Consider the following 17600-nt stretch of genomic DNA (forward strand, 5'->3'; position numbering starts at 1 on the left):
CTTCCATTTGCATCATTATAGTCATAACATTAAAGAAGAAAACTTGTTAAACTATTCTGGCTGCTGCCAGATGCATCTTTTTCAATAGTTAGTTCTGTCTGGAGAAGGTTAAATAATGTGGACAACAAGTTCTGTAAAAAAAAAAACAAGCTTTCAGAATTCTTTATCTTGAAGTAATGTTTGAGCTCTCACTGCCTGTATCAGTTGTTACAGCACTTAATTAAAAGCAGAACAGACCAAATCATGTCTGTGATAGATCAGCGTAATACTTCGGTTTGTTGTAAAGGCCATATAAGAGATTAATATTGTCAGACACCTATTGCAATAGGGACACTTAGTAAACACACGCTCATTCTCATTCTCACTCTCACTCTTGTCAGCAGCCTAGTGTCCATAAATACTGATCATTATAAATTTATATCTTAATCGTCAAGTTAGCTCATCTTTACCTTAGGGCAAATTCCCTGGGGAGTACCAGGCAACCCATTCTGCATATGGGGCTGTGCAAAGTCTGGGTGCACTGTTGCCTGCTTTCCTAGATATTTTTGTTCACAGAGCATGTGCCAGACAGCACTGGCAGTCATGGGAAGGGGCTTCTGGTAGATTCTTTGATTTGTTTCCTTTCATCCTTCTTCTCAAGGGTCTAGTTAGCTAATTATGCTAAGCACTATGATAGATATTTGGCTGAATGCACGCTGATCATGTGATCATCCACAAATGCATTTTTTTTAGAAATGGCGACAGGTGAAAATCATCTTTCCATCTATTTCAGTGGAGTTATTTGGGATCTGGCAGCTTATGTTTCATGTGAATGTTAATTAAAATAAGTCTACTGATTTACAACTACTAGTCTTTAAGATAAGAGATCTGTGTTTCCTATTTAGTCATGACTTTTGCTTGCTGTGTTTTAACAAGGCTGTATACAGATCTGTTGAGAGGAAAGCCTTTCAAGCATAGAGGTACAAACTGGTCAGCTCCTCTGAATTACCTTGTGCTAAGTAATACATTAGGAATCATGTAGGACTATATGTGTGGATGAACTGGAAAAAAATACAATGTATTTTTTACCTGTCACTGTGTTTTTATTAGAAACAATTATGATCTTTATTATGCTCTCTCCATCCTTTTTCTTCTCAAGTGCTTCCTCTTTGGAACTCCCACTTTCAAACCAGAATTTGTTCTCATGTTTGTCTATGGAGTAGCCTTTCTGCTCTGTTGTTTTCAACCAGTTCTTTAAAACAATTTCAATTTGGTACTGACATTATGTCAGCATTTGAATTGCCTCCCTATCTGATACTGCTTTGCCTGTTGGCTAGTTATACTGTGAGGTTCTTGAGCTAGGACACTTTTCCTGCAGTGCTCTGGGGTACATGCACAACTCCAAACACAACAGCAGACTGCCTGTAACACATACAGAATTTGATTCTGAATCTGCTGACTAGCAGTAGGTGTACTGGGGACGTCTTGACCATTGCAAAAGAATGGGAGAATAGTGCTGGAGTTCATGGGCTCAGGTTCTCCAGTGAAGCACAGGACCTGAAATGAAGCCAGTGCTGCTACATTTTTTCCTGACTAAGATTTGCTATCAGATCTGCTACCATTTTATAAAAGTACTGGACTATTTTGGCTGGAATTAGACAGGAGCAGATGGTATTATGTTGCTCAGTGCTTCCCTGCATACAGTATCTTGTTAGTGTTGAGTTTTATGCAGTTTGTTTCTTTGCTGAACTGTGTCATGTAGGGGAAACGTGTCTATTCCTGTCTGTGTAATATTTTGCATATGTGAATGGGTATACATACTACAAGCTTTATGATAACACTAACTTAAAATTTTTATTTTGAATCTTTGATTGGCAGAGACTTGTTCAAATTTTTGTAGGTTTTGATTATGAACTGTAGTTTCAGTTGGTTCTGATAATAGTCACAGTAGGTTGCTATTCCAGATTCCTATCGTATTGCTGAAGCAAAATTAGTTTGAGACAGCGTGAAGATAAAAATTAGCAACTGCATCACTGTTTCCTCCTATGAGCCAAGAACACTAAAATAATTGAAACATTCGTTTTGTTATAAATGAGATAGAAAATTCATGATATTGGGAGATGTTTTCAGATGGGTAGTTTGTTCATGATCCATATTAGGATCAGTTGAGAAAAAGGTTAAGTTATTGATCTACTGTTACTATGTTTTGCTTGGGGAAAAGTCACTCCAGTTCAGTACAAAAAATGGTTGCAGTCACAATAGCTTGTGATTGTATTATATTCAACATTGGGGTTTTACCTTCAACTGTGGTATAACTTAAGAAATGTTGATATTGTCAAGATTTTAACATAAACTAATAGCTTCCATCTGAGCAGAGTTCTAAGCTGATGGTGAGAAAAATGGAGCATTTATAATAGTGTTAAGAATGTTCATATAAGAGTACATACCCAGAGCTGTCTGTAAAATATACGTATGTGTGTTTAGGGTTTGGTTTTGTTTTGCTGCTATTGCTTATTGCATTTTTGTTTTAGATAATGATGATTCTGTTATGTACAGGGCTTGCTTTATTCTTACTGCACTGAAGTCTTTGGGAGCAGTATAGTGGTGTATTCCTGTATGTATTTTTATGTCAGCCCAGGCATTTTAACTCATAGTAACATGCAGAAAGCAGAAGTTTGAAGTGTAATTAATATTCTTTATGTATTAAGGCAATGCACACTTTATCCACAGTTCTAATGTTCAATGCAAACATTTAGAGAGTCTTTTGTATTGATTTATACTGCATGCTTCGTTATTACACAGAAAACATTAATATTTTAGATCTTCCTGTCTCTCATTACATCTTCATGTATTTTTATTGCAGCTATTGCAGGGATGGAGTAATGAATTGTGATAACAACATAATAGGTGAGTAAAGAGAGAGAGGGAAGAGATACTTCAGGTCTAATGAATATGTATCCTCCAATTTCTGTGGAACCCCTTGTCTGTAGTAGAAGATTGTGCAATATGTACAAGTGAATAACTTGCAGGAGGGAATCCATAATTTAGGAATTATATATTTGTGTGATTGAAAGAAAGGCTGGTGCAAAGCAGCAGCATAACTGTCCAAAATACTGTTAAATTGGAGCAACTTTTTTTTCCCCAGTGCTTTAAAATACTAAATTTTTTTTAGATCACTAATGTAAATAAGCTTAGCTGCATGACAAACAGCAGAACTTCAGTAGGACAAACAAAGGTTAGCTTTTCCCCATAAAACATGGTTGTGGGAACTGAACACTAGCAGTAATTTTTCACAGGTATTTTTTCTTTTCTTCCACAAACTCTGAGTAACTGAAATATGAAAAAATAATATTTCTTTTGTCATACTTAAGCAAAAGAATGTAACAAGTGCTTTTTCTATTACAGTATATTTTATATGTTATTAAGTGTCATGGTCCATACTCTTGTTACGATGCTCCTTTTACTTCAGTGAGAAAGACTTTTACTTGAGGTTTCAGTTCTAGAATTGCCAACTCTTTGGCCTTTAGCAGAAATCTGTTCCCCATGCACTTCAAGGTGGTGGTTGTACTGATTTGACAGTTATCCAGAACCTCTCTCCCTAATAAATAAATAAACAAATCCCAGCAACCAACCAAAACCACAGTTAAAACACTGCCACTCCTTCAGGCACTTCTTTTACATATACACAGCATGCTCAGTGCAACCCAAAAGCAATTGTGCAACAGAGTTGTTTGTTTGTAGTCAGTGGCTCCAGCATGGAAAGTCACATCTAGCTCTCAAACCTTTTCTTGATGCTTTTTGCTTTCTGTTTCTCTGTTGATGTAGTACTTTGCATTTCTGTTTTGGAGGGCTGATTCCTGACTAACTGTTTAGAAAGTCATGTCCCTTATTAAATGAATGTGTTCATTTCAGTATTTTGTGTGAGATTTATAGGGGTTCTATGAGGTTAACTATGCTCAGGAGAGACAGGCAATTGGATGTTACTGGTGTTACTGGATGTTACGCTTTTGTGTTACATATGCTCAATCTAAATCTGTTACACCTTTATGGGATACAAAATTTCAGGTGTGAAGACTGTGTTTGTTAATTTTTTCCTGCAGCACACAGCTGCCCAGTGGGACAGATTTATGTTAACTGCAGTAATCCACAAGTTGATCCTGAACTCAGCAGAGAGAGAACTTGTGAGAATCAGCTGCTAAACCTCACTTTCTCAGCACACCTTCCCTGTGTTTCGGGTTGTGTCTGCCCACCAGGGTGAGTACAGACAGATTTGCATCTTTTGATGCAGAAACATAGATAACTACCTTCAGTAGCATTGAGTAATTAATTCTGCTGAGGACATGCCACATTTCTCCTTGGAGAATTCAAGGTGTCAAGGTGTGAGCATCCAACTTGTGAAGGCTTACCACACAGCGATATGGGCCTGTTGAAAGCATAAGAAATGGTAAACCAAGAGACAGGTGGAGACAAAGGTCTAATACCTCACAATAATAAAAACAAAATAACAGGAATATAGAAAGGGCATTGAAATAATTTGATCCAATCCCTCTACTACAGCAGAACTGTGTTTACCTAGATCATTTTTTTCAGATATCTAACCTCTTATTTGAACGTTTCACTGAGGGAGGCATGTTTCTTCATTCCTAGGCATTATTTTCAGTATTCTTTCTCTCAGAAGAATATTTTAAGTCTCAGGCATTTATGCTGAAAATGTGCAGACGAGCTGTTCTCGTGTTTTGGAATCAAGCACTGTATTGCTGAGAGATTTTTTAATATAAAAATAGCAATTATGTGTTTAAGTTAAGTTGGTTTTGATGGTTTTCTTAAGCACATAGCTTGAAGTTTTTGAGTATTGTCACTCTAAAATTACTGTTTATGCCTTGAGAGCCTCCTCAAAATGAAGTCGAACTGGGTTGAAATAGCTTAGTTGAAGTCTGCGGACGTGTACTCATTTATGTGTAGACTTTTCCGTGTCATGGTAAAAGGTTGCTACTCAGACTTCTGTTTTTTACCTTAGCATTGAGAAGCATGAAATGTCAAATTGTTCACATGAAACGGAACCTGTAAGTAGTCCAACTCACAGTATGATACCATGGTGAAAAAGTGCAGTGCTAAGATAGATTTTGAAATTAACTGGAGGCAGACATTTTCAGAATTGCAAAACTCATCCTGTTGTACCTGGCTGATACCCTTCAAAGCCAATGGCTAGCTTCAGCAGCACTGTATTGCAGACAACTCAGCAGAGAATAGAAAGTTTGTATGATCTATTTTGCTGTGCATGACCTCTGAGATTGTGAACTTTTCTACTGCTTCCTGGTGTGTAAGTTAGTTCTGGAATTTAAGCAATAAAAATGTTCTTTAGCATTGGAAGTCTCAGTGTCAAGTATTGGTGATCCCAAAGCTCTGATAAGTTTGTGTAGTTACAAGAGGCAGAGTTTATAATTTCTTAAAAGACAAAAATATGAAATTAGAAGTTCCGTATTTACTGTAACTTCAGCAAACTTAATTCTGTTCTCCTATGGCTGTACACTGCCTGTAGAGATACTGATGCAAACTTTTTTGTTGTTTTTTTGGGGGGAGAGGCTTGTTTCTTTTGTAGGACTTTATCCTCAGTGCTTAAGGTAGAACTAGGAAACGGTGTCACAAGCCTAGGATTTGAACCAGGAATATCAGTCTGTACTGATGAAGTAGAAATGACAAAGTATTTATTTGTTTCTATGTACTTAATATATAGTGCCGGCTTCTGACTGACAGGCAATTGCTTATGCAGTGTTTGAGGGACACTTCCTTGAAAGGCAAGGGAACAAGTTTCCAGGTTCTGCCAGTCCTTTAATGTGAAATGTAACATGGCAGCATCTTGCTCCCATGATCACAAACTGCACGGTTTGGAATGTAAGGTGTAATCCAAGAATCATGTGTAATTATTTTAAAATAAATTGAGAATCACTGTAAATGCTGTTCAGCTCTTTCCATTATAGAGTTACTTGCAAGCTAGTCAAATCTGATATCTTTTAAATATTTGGTTCCGGTGGTCCTATACTGCATATATATTTATGTTTTTATTTGAGATTGCTTTAAGAAGAATTAAGATGGTCTTGAAGGTGTGTGTTTTTAAGTGTGCTTTTGGAAACACAAGAGATTTCTGCTATTTATTAACTATGCAGGTTTTCTATTTAGACAATGAATCTTAATGTTTTAGTTACTTTAATAATAGTTGCTTTTGGATAGAAGCTGTTGGATCTGAATAGCCGTAATGTTTTAAGTCAGTCACTGAATTCACCCTCCAGTGATTTGTACTGCAGATTGACCACATGAGAGTCAGAGCAACACAATAAGACAAAAACAAATTATTGAAAGAGAAAGATGGAACAAATACCATTACCTTCAAACAGTACCTTATCCTATGTTCATGGCAATTCAAGTAGTGCAGGATTCAAATGCACTATGAATTTGTGCAACTTCAAAATCACCTTTCTAGGCAGTCAGTTCTTACTGGTGAAATATAAAACTGAGGTGATGCTGTCCACTTTACAAGGGTAAAACAGCCACGGATTTTCTTGGATCTTAACATTAGTTCTTCACCTTCTCTTAACAGAGGGCCCCTCAGAATAACCAAAGAGGTAATTTTTTTAATATATATAAAAATATTAGAAATTACAGAACTTAGAACACTGAATAACGTGAACAGCCCTGCCTCATCATGGAGCAGTGGAGTTCTCAAGGTGCGTGAACTAAACAGTATTAGTTCAGTCCAGTGAAGTTGCACACCCTGAATTCAACCAGTGATGTCTGATACCAGTGCTAATCCTATTTTTATCAATTTTGTTTTTTCTGATGGATTTATTTTAAGTATAACAGGTTCTAATACCTTCTTTGTGTTTTAAAGAAAGGACAAATGTATCTTTATGGTTATAACATGAAGACTGAAGCTGGGCAGGTAGTTCCTGCTCCTTGCTTCCTGATCTCAGTTGATGCTTTGAAATAACCAACAAAAAAATGTTAATACAACCAAGAATGGATTAAAATTTGTCGAGTATATATCATTAAAAATGAGTAGGTATTAACAGATGGGGTTTTTGTGAAGGGAATTTTCTTCCTTATATGTGAGCTTTAAAAACTATTTCTATATAACTAAATGCATCTTTTTAAATCTCCCTACTAGAAGAGAAAACTGAACATTAGGAGTACACGTGCTGTATGTTCTTTTTATCCATTCATTGTCAAGCACCTCATTTGAGAAAAGCTAGCACGAGAAAAGCATTGTCATCTTTTTGAAGACATGCTTTTATTTGGACTGACTCGGTTGAATTGTTCAGTAATATGCATTAGTATTTATTTTAGATCGTGTTACCCATTCATATTTCCATTAACTGAAATATTTAATAATTTCCCTGTATATTATACATTAATTGCATCTTGCTGTAAAAACCGAGGCTCTCCAACCCCTGAATAAGAATAATAAATACAAATTCTGAGGGTTATGTCAATAGCTTGCAATACATATTGCTCCAAATGCAAATAGGAGTTATTTCTACTACTTCTGTTACTACCTCATACTGTTACCTACCTGGTTAGACCTTTCATATTTTTTTCCTTTTATGATTTTGTCCCCTCTATGAGCTATGTTAATTAAACCACCCCTCCACCCCCCAAAAAACAAAAGAAAAACCCACGAAAAGCTGAGATCTCATTTCACCAACTTTACAGCCATGGATTTCTGTAGATGTGGCTTGTGGTTGACACAGAATGGAAAAAGTTAACTGGGATTTTAATTTTCTTGGTACCAAAGTATATGCAAATTTTTTTCCAGATTCCAGTTGGCACACTGAGTTATAGTGATTAAGACATTACGGACATTTCTGGGACCGGGTTTTGATGCTAGTGTTCCAATAGCCACCCTAGTTTCTGTCTTGAATGAGTGGTGTGGAGTTACGTGGCCTCCAGGCTGGACACAACGTTCTCTAGTATGGTAGGCCAAGACTCCACCTCTGCAGGCAACTGTTATCATCTATGACAGAGAATACTCTCTTTTGTGCTGAACCTGGACTCTACTAAATTTGGACCAATTTACCCTAATAAGAATTTTTAGGTCTGTTTCTTTTTCCATCACTTATTGCTCTCATAAAATAGAGCTATGAAAAGGTAGTAAACTGAAAGCCATAGTATCCTGTAATTATAATGAAGTTTTGTAACTAGGAAAGGAATATCCTGCCAGGTTTTTCCTCTAAAAATTTCTGAATTATCACTGTATTTCTGAAGTGGTGTACTGTATCAAATGACATGTAAGGATCTTAAACACATTCTTGAAAGGTTTTCTTAAAAAAAGAAAACTTGTCACTTTGTAATTTGCACAAAGAAAACAATGAATTTTGTGATCTTGTAAATGTGTCTATGGACAAACAAACTTAATAATGGGGGAAGAATGCAATTCAATTTAAAATATTTTTAGAAAACTAACTTTTATTAGAAGTAATTACATCGACTCTGTCATGTCTTAAAATACATCTCCTTAGATGAATTCAAAGTCCTGTCCTTTTGGTGTGGGTTAGTATCCTTTTTCAAAGGATACTTAAACTGCTCCTCAGTTTAAGTAAAGCTCAGAATTTATTATTATTAACATGAAAATAAAAGTAGTGTTCTGTTTGGACCTCTCTTCTGGATGGCCCTGCCACTGCTATCGTGCTAAGTATTTTTAATCTTTTCCTTTTTCTGGTTTAGGCAGAGTTTTGTCGAGGTCTGTCAGGAAGATTTAATGTGTTCCAGGTAAATAAGGATTACCCAGCATAGGGGTACTATCATGGCTACGCACCCTACTGTTTCCTCAGGAAAATACAATTCTGTTACAGACTGCTTCAACATTCCTGTATTTGGGTGCTTCATGGAACTGATATTTGTCTACGCTGGGTTTTATGCTGATTTCTGTTTCTGATGGCTATAGAATTACAGCATGCTAAAGGTATTGGATTGGAGTTCATTTCCAAAGAATAAATGTACCTCCATTGCAGTGCCATAACAAGGCAACCCAGTTCTTCTTTTCCATCCTCTTCTGCTCCGCAGACTTGCTACTCTCTTTGATATATTTCAGTGCTCCTTACTTCCTCTTGTAATGCTTCCCAAATCTTCTTGGTCTTCTACTTTCTAGATTACAGTAGCTGCAAACAAATCTCTTATTTTTCTCTGTACTTGTATTCAATTCACAGTAAAACTTCACCAGTATCATTCAGATTCTTGAGCACCTTTTCATATTGCCTTCTGTTTTTGCACTTGTTTTTAAGAAGAGAATCATTGAACTTTCTGTCATTTCGTTTGAAAGGAAGACTTCTGTTACATTTGGAGTTACTTTCTGAAATTCTTTTTATTACAAAAATGCATTATCTATTTAAACTTTTTCATTAAATCAGAAAAATTGCGTACTAAAATACCATTAGTGTAGTTATGGAGTATTTCACTTGTGCATTTCTTTGAGAGGAGTTGAGGATCTTAAATAACTCAAGCCATCTTTTTTGGTTTTGTTTTGCTTCATTTTTAATCTCCACTACAATTCAAGTAGGTACTTGATCTGACTGTAAAAAAACCTGGTGATATTATTTACTGGCAAAGATGACTAAGTCCACTGAGCCACTAGCTCTGGTTGAATCATCTTGCATGTTGAAAACTGCTTCAGCTATAAAACTTAGTTGTCTGGCACATAAGTTATCATCATCTTTTACTACAGATTAAGAATTCAGAGGTCAGGAATAGACTTTGACATATATCTGTAAATACACATTCATTCCCCGAAAGCATAATTAATTAAAAAAATATATGCGTATAATTCTTTCAGAAGAACCAGTGATGACAGATTAGGGACAGCTACTATTATCCTCTTGGCCATGAACAAATGGCAATAATTTTGGTATCTCGCTTTCCAATGGAGCCCTGCCTTACATGACTTTGAGCACTGAATTGCACGCACAGTACTCTTGAAGAAAATAGTACTATTTGAGGGCATGTAGAGAGAGGTTTTAATCCAGTGTGCTTAATTAAAAATATTTGAACTTTGAAAAAATTGAGTCCTAGCCCTGAAGTAACTGGTAGATATGAGGTACACCTGAGATGACACAGAAAGGTATCAAACATCACACCAATACAGCGACAGTCCAGGCACTTCTTATTTGTGAAACATGCCGGGACAAAGGACAAACCTCAGCCTTCCTTTCCCTCAGTCTTGCCTTGGGATATGTGCTACCTGATGATGAGACAGTTTGTACCACTTCTTTATGCAGCTGTGAGAGCTATGGGTGCTGTCTAAGATGACCCCTACCTTATAGCCCTGATGGGACTGTGAGCAGGGTGGGAGAGGCCCCTGCTTCAAACTCTTTTTTTCTGATGGTCTTCAGTCCCTGCCCTCTTGTGTTCCTTCCCTACAACACAAACTAAAAAAGAAAACATCTATGGGGGGAAAAAAAAGTGCTAATAAAAGTGTTCTTACCCTCATTCTTTCAGTCACTTTGTGTAATTCCCATAGTATTTTTCTACTTAAAATGAGACATATCAGGACACAGTCCATCTCTTGCTTTGCTCCGATGTTGCAGCAGAACCTGTACCCAGGTTTTATGCAGCTCTTAGTATTACACTTGTGAGATAATTTTGCCTTCTTCTGTGTACACCAATCAGTAGAAGGTGTGTGGAGGCAGGAGCTTCTTTTTACTTAAGGAGACTTCAGAGGAGGCACGGGCAATGGATGAGCCAAATTTTTAGAGGCCTCTGTGGAAAAGGTTGGAGAATATGGGAATCTAGATGAATCCCTGTCATTCTATTTCTTGCTCTTGTCTTTTTACTCTCACCTACCTTTGGTCTTTAAGCTGCTACTACTGTTACTGTGAATTTTCTTTTTTAGGGCCCACTGAGCTTAGCACCAGTAGGATGCTGATGGCAGAGCTGAATGGAGGGGGGTTTCCCAATACACAGTGAAATTGTAGAAGTGCAGGGGTCTGACTGGATCTCAGCTGAAGCGTCAAAATCAGTTGTTACACAGAAGGATACAGCAAGGATACTTAAAAACCCCTCAAGCATTCTGCAAAATGCCTGGTGCTTGGCAAATTTACTTAATATTTCTTTATAATAAACTGGGGGTGGGGTGGGGGGTGGGGAGGAGAAGGGGTAGACTGTAAAAAGCTCCCCAAACAAGTAAGAAAACACTCAGCAGGAATATAGTAACTCTCCCTGTCTAGACAGTGAGTAAACTACAAGGAAGCCATTAGGTGCTATAGTAATGTTATCAATATCTGCTGTTTTTTAAAAAATGTATTTATCTTATATTCTGGTTAGGGAAGTCATGGGTGGTGATGGAATTCTGGTATTAGAAATGTTACTTGCTGCTTATTTCATTCTTTTTACCTCCCCTAAACTCTATTACAGACCTTTGTAGGAAGATTTGTGAAACCCTTAGAGAGCAGATTTATTGTTGGGGCAAAAGGGTTCGTGGTTGCATCAGCTGGCAGTAGACTGTTGCCCAACGGAGGGGAAAGAGCCATGCAATACACAACCTGTTGAAAACTGCTCCAGTGGAGGCTGCGAGAGAGTTATTTTTTTTAGTGTTCTGGTCCAGATTCGTGGGCTTTGCAGAAGCAAAGAAGTGTTTGTTGACTCTCAGGAGACACATTGCTTCTAATGATGCCTTTATGAAGAGTATTTACATATTTGTGTGTATGCCAATGAACAAAGCTATAGACAATAATGAGATAGTAATGAAAGTGAATGTTCAGCATGGTGAAGTGTGATAGCTATCATTGTGTCTTTGCAGTTCGTTGTAGGTTGGACAGTAAGTATAGGCATCAAGAAAAGTGTCCAATACTTCAAAGGGGAGCTGTGCAAGGCCTCTCTGTAGGGTATTCCTGGTGAATTCTTAGATCGTTGAAATCTATCCGTTTGCTTGGCTTTACAAGAGAGAAAGCTGTTATCACTTGTTTTAGCCAGGGTAATAACGTGAGGAAAAAAACTGCATTTAGTGTTACCTTGTCAGTGTGATGCTCTTTGTGTCTGAATGTGCTCTGTTCAGTTCTGAGCAGCTTTAAGCCAGTGTGAATTTCAGTCTCACAGGTGATTGTCTTCAAGTGACGTACTTGAAGTAAGTGTGGATTACAAAGAACACTTCGTATACCTTGGTGGAAAATTACAGTTTTTCAGTTTAATGGGGAAGGGCGTTCTATGATGTCTGCACATTCCCATTAAGAAGACCTACAGTTATAAATTTCCATCTGATAAATAACATGCTGAAGAAGAGTCATAGTACACAAGTCATACTAAGTCATAGTACACAAATTACCAGTTCATTAATATGGGTAAATAAAATGTGCCATCATAAATGCAATGATGAAATCTTTCCTTTTGGATACCAAGGAAACAAAACAGTGTCATCAGCCTGTTTGACATGGATGTGCCTCACACCTACGATCTCTTGTCCACAGTGCAGTGTCTTGCCCAAATTACAGTGCTAAACATCAGAAATTCCAAATCTGTTTTCTTCAGAAAACTGCTACGAACACAGGCAAACCTGTATAAAATTTGTATTACTGCAGAGAGGTCTTTTTCAAGCTTACCTTGAAAAAGAAAAAAGATTATCAGCCTAACAGCACCAATTTTAAGACACTGTTTATTTCCCAATACAAATAAATTTCAAAACTTAGCATTTAGAAACAAGGATAATTGTAGATTGTATGGTGCCTATAAGAAATCCTTTTACTATGTAACTAACATGTTAGTTGCTCCAGCTTCTTATGTTGTATTGAACAGGATCCTGTATAGGAACAGATACAGAACCCAAAACAAGATGGAGCTACAGCAGAGTGAAAGACACTGCTGTAGCTTATCAAGAGTTTGTTTCACAATTTTCATGCAGCAGATTGATTTGTCATCAAAGGTTGTGTTCTATCTGTTACTGGACCTTTAGGTCCTATACTGATATCTGTTTGCCTATCCAGTAGCATTACAATATTTTTTTAAAAAATGAATCCATCTTTAGAAGAAATACAATATTTTTTTTAAAATGAATCAATTTTTAGAAGAAATACAGCTTTCTTGGGCTCAGTGAAAAGATAACTTTTTAAATAAAATCATTCAGTATTTCTGGTATATTTCCTGAGATTTTTTTGTCGAATCTGTTTGAGATCTCTCTTTATCTAACTCTCATATTTCAGTTTTTCTGGATATTATTAAAAGCCACAAGTATTACACTTTAAAATTTAGAGTAGTTGCTTTATTTTGTCTTGGCTGGCAAGAATTCCTCTATTCTTTCTCTGCTAATGGAATATTTTTCCACAATTTTTTTGAATTTTCAATTTTTATCTGTTACTCTAGGAGTTGTGATTATAAGCACAAATTTATAGCATTAGTCTTGAACTGTAAATAGCTATGCATATGGTTATCTGTGTTATCATGAAAATCTCTTTTGAAGGCTGTGAGGATATTTCTGCCAATAAAGTTAAGTATATTTGTGATTGCTTGCATGAAGGTGCCAGTCATACAGAAATATGTACTCAATGAATTTTGTGCAAACAGGATAGCTCTTTTGATATTGATGAAAATTATTCACAGAGCAAGAGATGTAACTACAGCTATAGGAAAACTATACAGCAAATGAAAGGTCTTTAAATCAGGTGAAGAAAAGAGGAGAACAAGAAGAAATCCTCATTTAAAAATTCTTAGAGTAACTAAGCTACTGATTTTTTTTATAGTAAGAGCACATAGCACTAGAGCAAAGGGGCATGATGGCTTTCACATCTCTTGGAAGATCTCTTGGCTTTAGTTAAATATAAGTTAATTTGCTGAGTTACAAGAAATTTGGTGGAATTTAGAGGAGGTCTGGAAAATCTTAATTTCCCTGATCTTAAAATTTGTGCATTAATGAATAAGTCTTCACAGGGTTAGTGGTTGAAGGGCTAGTGTCCAAAGTGCTAGCACTTACTAAAGATAAAATATTCAGGTACCTGTGAAAGGAAATTAGCAGATTATTCTTATATAATTATTAAAAAAATGTACTTTTTCAGTTTCAGAAGATTTTAAATATTATTTGTTTTTCAATAATGACAATGCTATTCATTTAAAAGTTTGGGAAAATATTTTTGTATATAGATACCAGGTGTACTTCTGCTGAATGTATGTTTTTTGTTCTTTTTTTCATAGTCTTGTTAAACATGGGGACATGTGCTTGGAAGCAGATGAATGTCCATGTTCATGGAAAGGAAAGGAATACTTTCCAGGTGACAAAGTCATTTCTTCCTGTCATACATGGTAAGCAGAGATCTGTTTAGGTGATTATTTTATTTTAGTTGTTCATTTATGGGTTGATTATTCCTTCATGTTTCTTAATCATAAATTTCACACCAGATTCTGGTAAATCATGTTTTTTATTTACATTTGTTCAAAGAGGTATTAAAATGACCTTTTTTTTTTTAGAGTTTATTGTTTCAAGGAACTTGTACATAACAAAATAACAGCTATTTGGGAATTAGGAAAAAAAAAAGCTTGATTTAGAAAAATCATTGTTTTGATTATCAAGGTAATCTAAATTAATATTCCTTGGCCAGTGTTCCTAAAGTACAGGTAAAATCCTTCAAGTATTACACCTGAGTGACTTTTGTTAAAAGCTTTTAACTTACTCATTTTCACATTTAGCATTGAATCTGAGCAGTCTAAGGACCCAAAACATAACTCCATGGCCATAAGTATATGCCCGCTACAATGATAAATTAAGGAGAGTACTGAGCAACATAATGTACTGAGCATAGTGACAGATAAATTGGTTGCTAATTTTGCGCATGTGGATAAGATAACTCATGAATCAATCAGCTTTTAAAGGAAGTGTTCCAATAGACGAGGGTTGATAGGATCACTCAAATACACACAGAAACCTATTCCTTTTACTATCCAGTGTTGTAAATGCAGCACATACCCTATAGCTACGTTACTCTGCGAAGTTTCCTTGAGCACGCTCAGTAGAACATGGTACACCACCATTGCAATAGGCTTCACAAGAGCTAAGATGTAAAAATATACCATATCTGCATGATCCTGAAACAAACTTGTTTCCTGATGGTCCCCGCCTGTTTTCTTCTCTGACCACTATTGAATGTTGCAAGCTGGCACTAAGCAGCACTATTTGTCTTACCAGAGCCTGCAGAAAAATCAGCTGTACTGTCAAGCATCAAGATACTATGGCAGTGGCATAGCCTCCAGCTTCTCAGCAGAGCAGTTCCTTCCTTTTGTTCCCCTTCTTTTAGCTTACCAGGAACATTCAACTGGTGTCACCTGGTAAACTACTGCTCCTGGCCTGCACAGCTCAATTATAGCCTAGTATGGTGAAGGCTTGCCCAGTCAGCCCTAATCACTGCCTTCTCTGGATGTCGTTGCCCCCTCCAGCCTTGTGCTGACTGCCTACCTCTGCCTCTCGTCAGGTCCTCAGTATCTGCTCTAGAAGAGATTTGTAGCCCTTTGGTCGACTGGTGAAGCGACTTACAAGCCATCTCCACTGGGCAGGCAGGTAAAGCGACCCGGGTTATTCACCCCCTTATTTCCAAAGGCCTCTCCAATTGGACCTGGTGTGGGATTGCTTGCATCAGAAAGAACTATTATATCCCATTTAATCTGTATGAGACTTCACCAAAGGCAGCAGCAGTGCAGGCAGAAAGACACTGGATATTCAGCCTTCTCTCTTTTTTTCTGAGGCTAGGCCCATTAATTCATGTACAAATCCTTAAGGTTGTCATGACTTTTCTAGTCTTCCACATTCAGAAGCAAAGACAGATTAAGTGATAATGGCTTTTTGGCCATCAGTTGTCCACTGACAGATGGGAAGTCTGCAACAAGCTCTGCTTGATACGAAGTGTAGAAAGTCTTTGAGACTGCTGTGTGTGTATGCAGGGGTGTATTTGATATGTCAAGGGAAATGTGCGTTTTTGCTTGTGCAAAGCGTGAGAATACTCCTGTGCAAACAAACCCGCTTAGGCACTCGTAGCAGTTATAATGACTTTAGTGTTATTTAGTGCACAGAAATAGTGTGCATTGATACTAAATATCATCTTACTCATCTCTGATGTAGTATTAGCAACATAACTATTAATCTGGTTTGTCTGTTGAACAGTAAAATGGCAAATAAAATAATTTCTTAAACTGGCAAAACTACCAGTGGAGTGTCAGGAACTTTCAACTCAAGGTCTGGGGTCTGACTGAACTGCAGTGCTAGGTTTCCCAAGTTTGGTTTTCAGTGCAACTGCCTGATACTGTTTACATGTGCAGGTGAGATTAAACACAAAAGATTATTACACTAACTGAAGGTATCAGAGCAGCATTTTGGTGCTGTGCTGTGCAAGGTAAGATGGGTGGTGCAGTTAGCTATGCTGCTTCGCTGTTGTTACGTGGAGACCATTGAGCAAATGCTGGTTAGTCTCTGTGGGCTGCTGAATTGGGCCTTCTGTGTTCTTAAACAAATACTTCTAGGAAATACTTTTTTAAGAAAGCTAGCTGAAGTTTGGAAGATGCTAGTAGCTCTGCTTTTCCAGCTAGGACTCTCTAGATTCTGATAACTAAATGCTAGTTTATTTAGTATGAAACAAGACTGGTGCAGAGGACTTTGAAGACATTGTGTACCTCTTAACCCTTCCTTCTGACTGTAAATGTGTTAAGACTCCTGAAAAAGAAAGTATGCAAATCATAGAATGGTTTGGGTTGGAAGGGACCTTTAAAGGTCATCTAGTCCAACCCCCCTGCAGTGAGTAAGGACATCTTCAACTAGAGCAGGTTGCTCAGAGCCCCGTCCAGCCTGACCTTGAATGTTTCCAGGGGTGGGGCCTCTACAGCCTCTCTGGGCAACCTGTTCCATGCAAATTGTAAAAAATTTCTTCCTTGTATCTAGTCTGAATCTACCATCTTTCAGTTTAAAACCATTACCCTTTGTCCTATTGCTACAGGCCCTGCTAAAAATTCTGTCCTCATCATTCTTAAAAGCCCCCTTTAAGTTTTGAAAGGCCCCAATGAGGTCTCCCTGGAGCCTTCTCTTCTCCAGGCTGAATAACCCCAACTCTCTTCAGCCTTTCTTCATAGGGGAGGTGTTCCATCCCTCTAATCATTTTTGTGGCCGTGCTCTGGACCCGCTCCAACAGCTCCATGTCTTTCCTGTGCTGAGGACTCCAGAGCTGGTGGCAGTACTTCAGGTGGGGTCTCACCAGAGCTGGGTAGAGGGGCAGAGTCACCTCCCTCGACCTGCTGGCCACATTTCTTTTGATGCAGCCCTGTATATGGTTGGCCTTCTGGGCTGTGAGTGCACATTGTCAGCTCACGTACAGTTTTTCATCCACCAGTACCCCCAAGTCCTTCTCCTCAGGGCTGCTCTCAGTCCCTTCATCACCCAGCCTGTCATGATACTGGGGGTTGCCCCAACGCATGTGAAGGTCCCTGCACTTGGCCTTGTTGAACCTCATGAGGTTCACATGGGCCCACTTTCTCAAGCTTGTCCAGGTCCCTCTGGATGGCATCCTGCCCCTCAGGTGTGTCAACTGCACCACTCAGCTTGGTGTCATCTGCAAACTTGCTAAGGGTGCACAAAGGAGCTCCCTACTCTTTACATGTTAAGAAATGTTTCTGCA

General features: G+C 37.7%; 1 protein-coding gene across 1 annotated transcript in view; it reads left to right on the forward strand.

Moving 5' to 3' along the window:
* OTOG (otogelin) overlaps nucleotides 1-17600 on the forward strand; it is a 112928-nt gene that overhangs the window by 41315 nt on the left and 54013 nt on the right. Inside the window, exons 22-24 of the mRNA XM_072864588.1 lie at nucleotides 2843-2886; nucleotides 4080-4233; nucleotides 14143-14250. Of these exons, the coding sequence (XP_072720689.1) occupies nucleotides 2843-2886; nucleotides 4080-4233; nucleotides 14143-14250 (306 nt within the window). The remainder of the gene's footprint in view (nucleotides 1-2842; nucleotides 2887-4079; nucleotides 4234-14142; nucleotides 14251-17600) is intronic.

Source organism: Ciconia boyciana, chromosome 6 (assembly GCF_034638445.1).
Source record: "Ciconia boyciana chromosome 6, ASM3463844v1, whole genome shotgun sequence".
NCBI lineage: Eukaryota > Metazoa > Chordata > Aves > Ciconiiformes > Ciconiidae > Ciconia > Ciconia boyciana.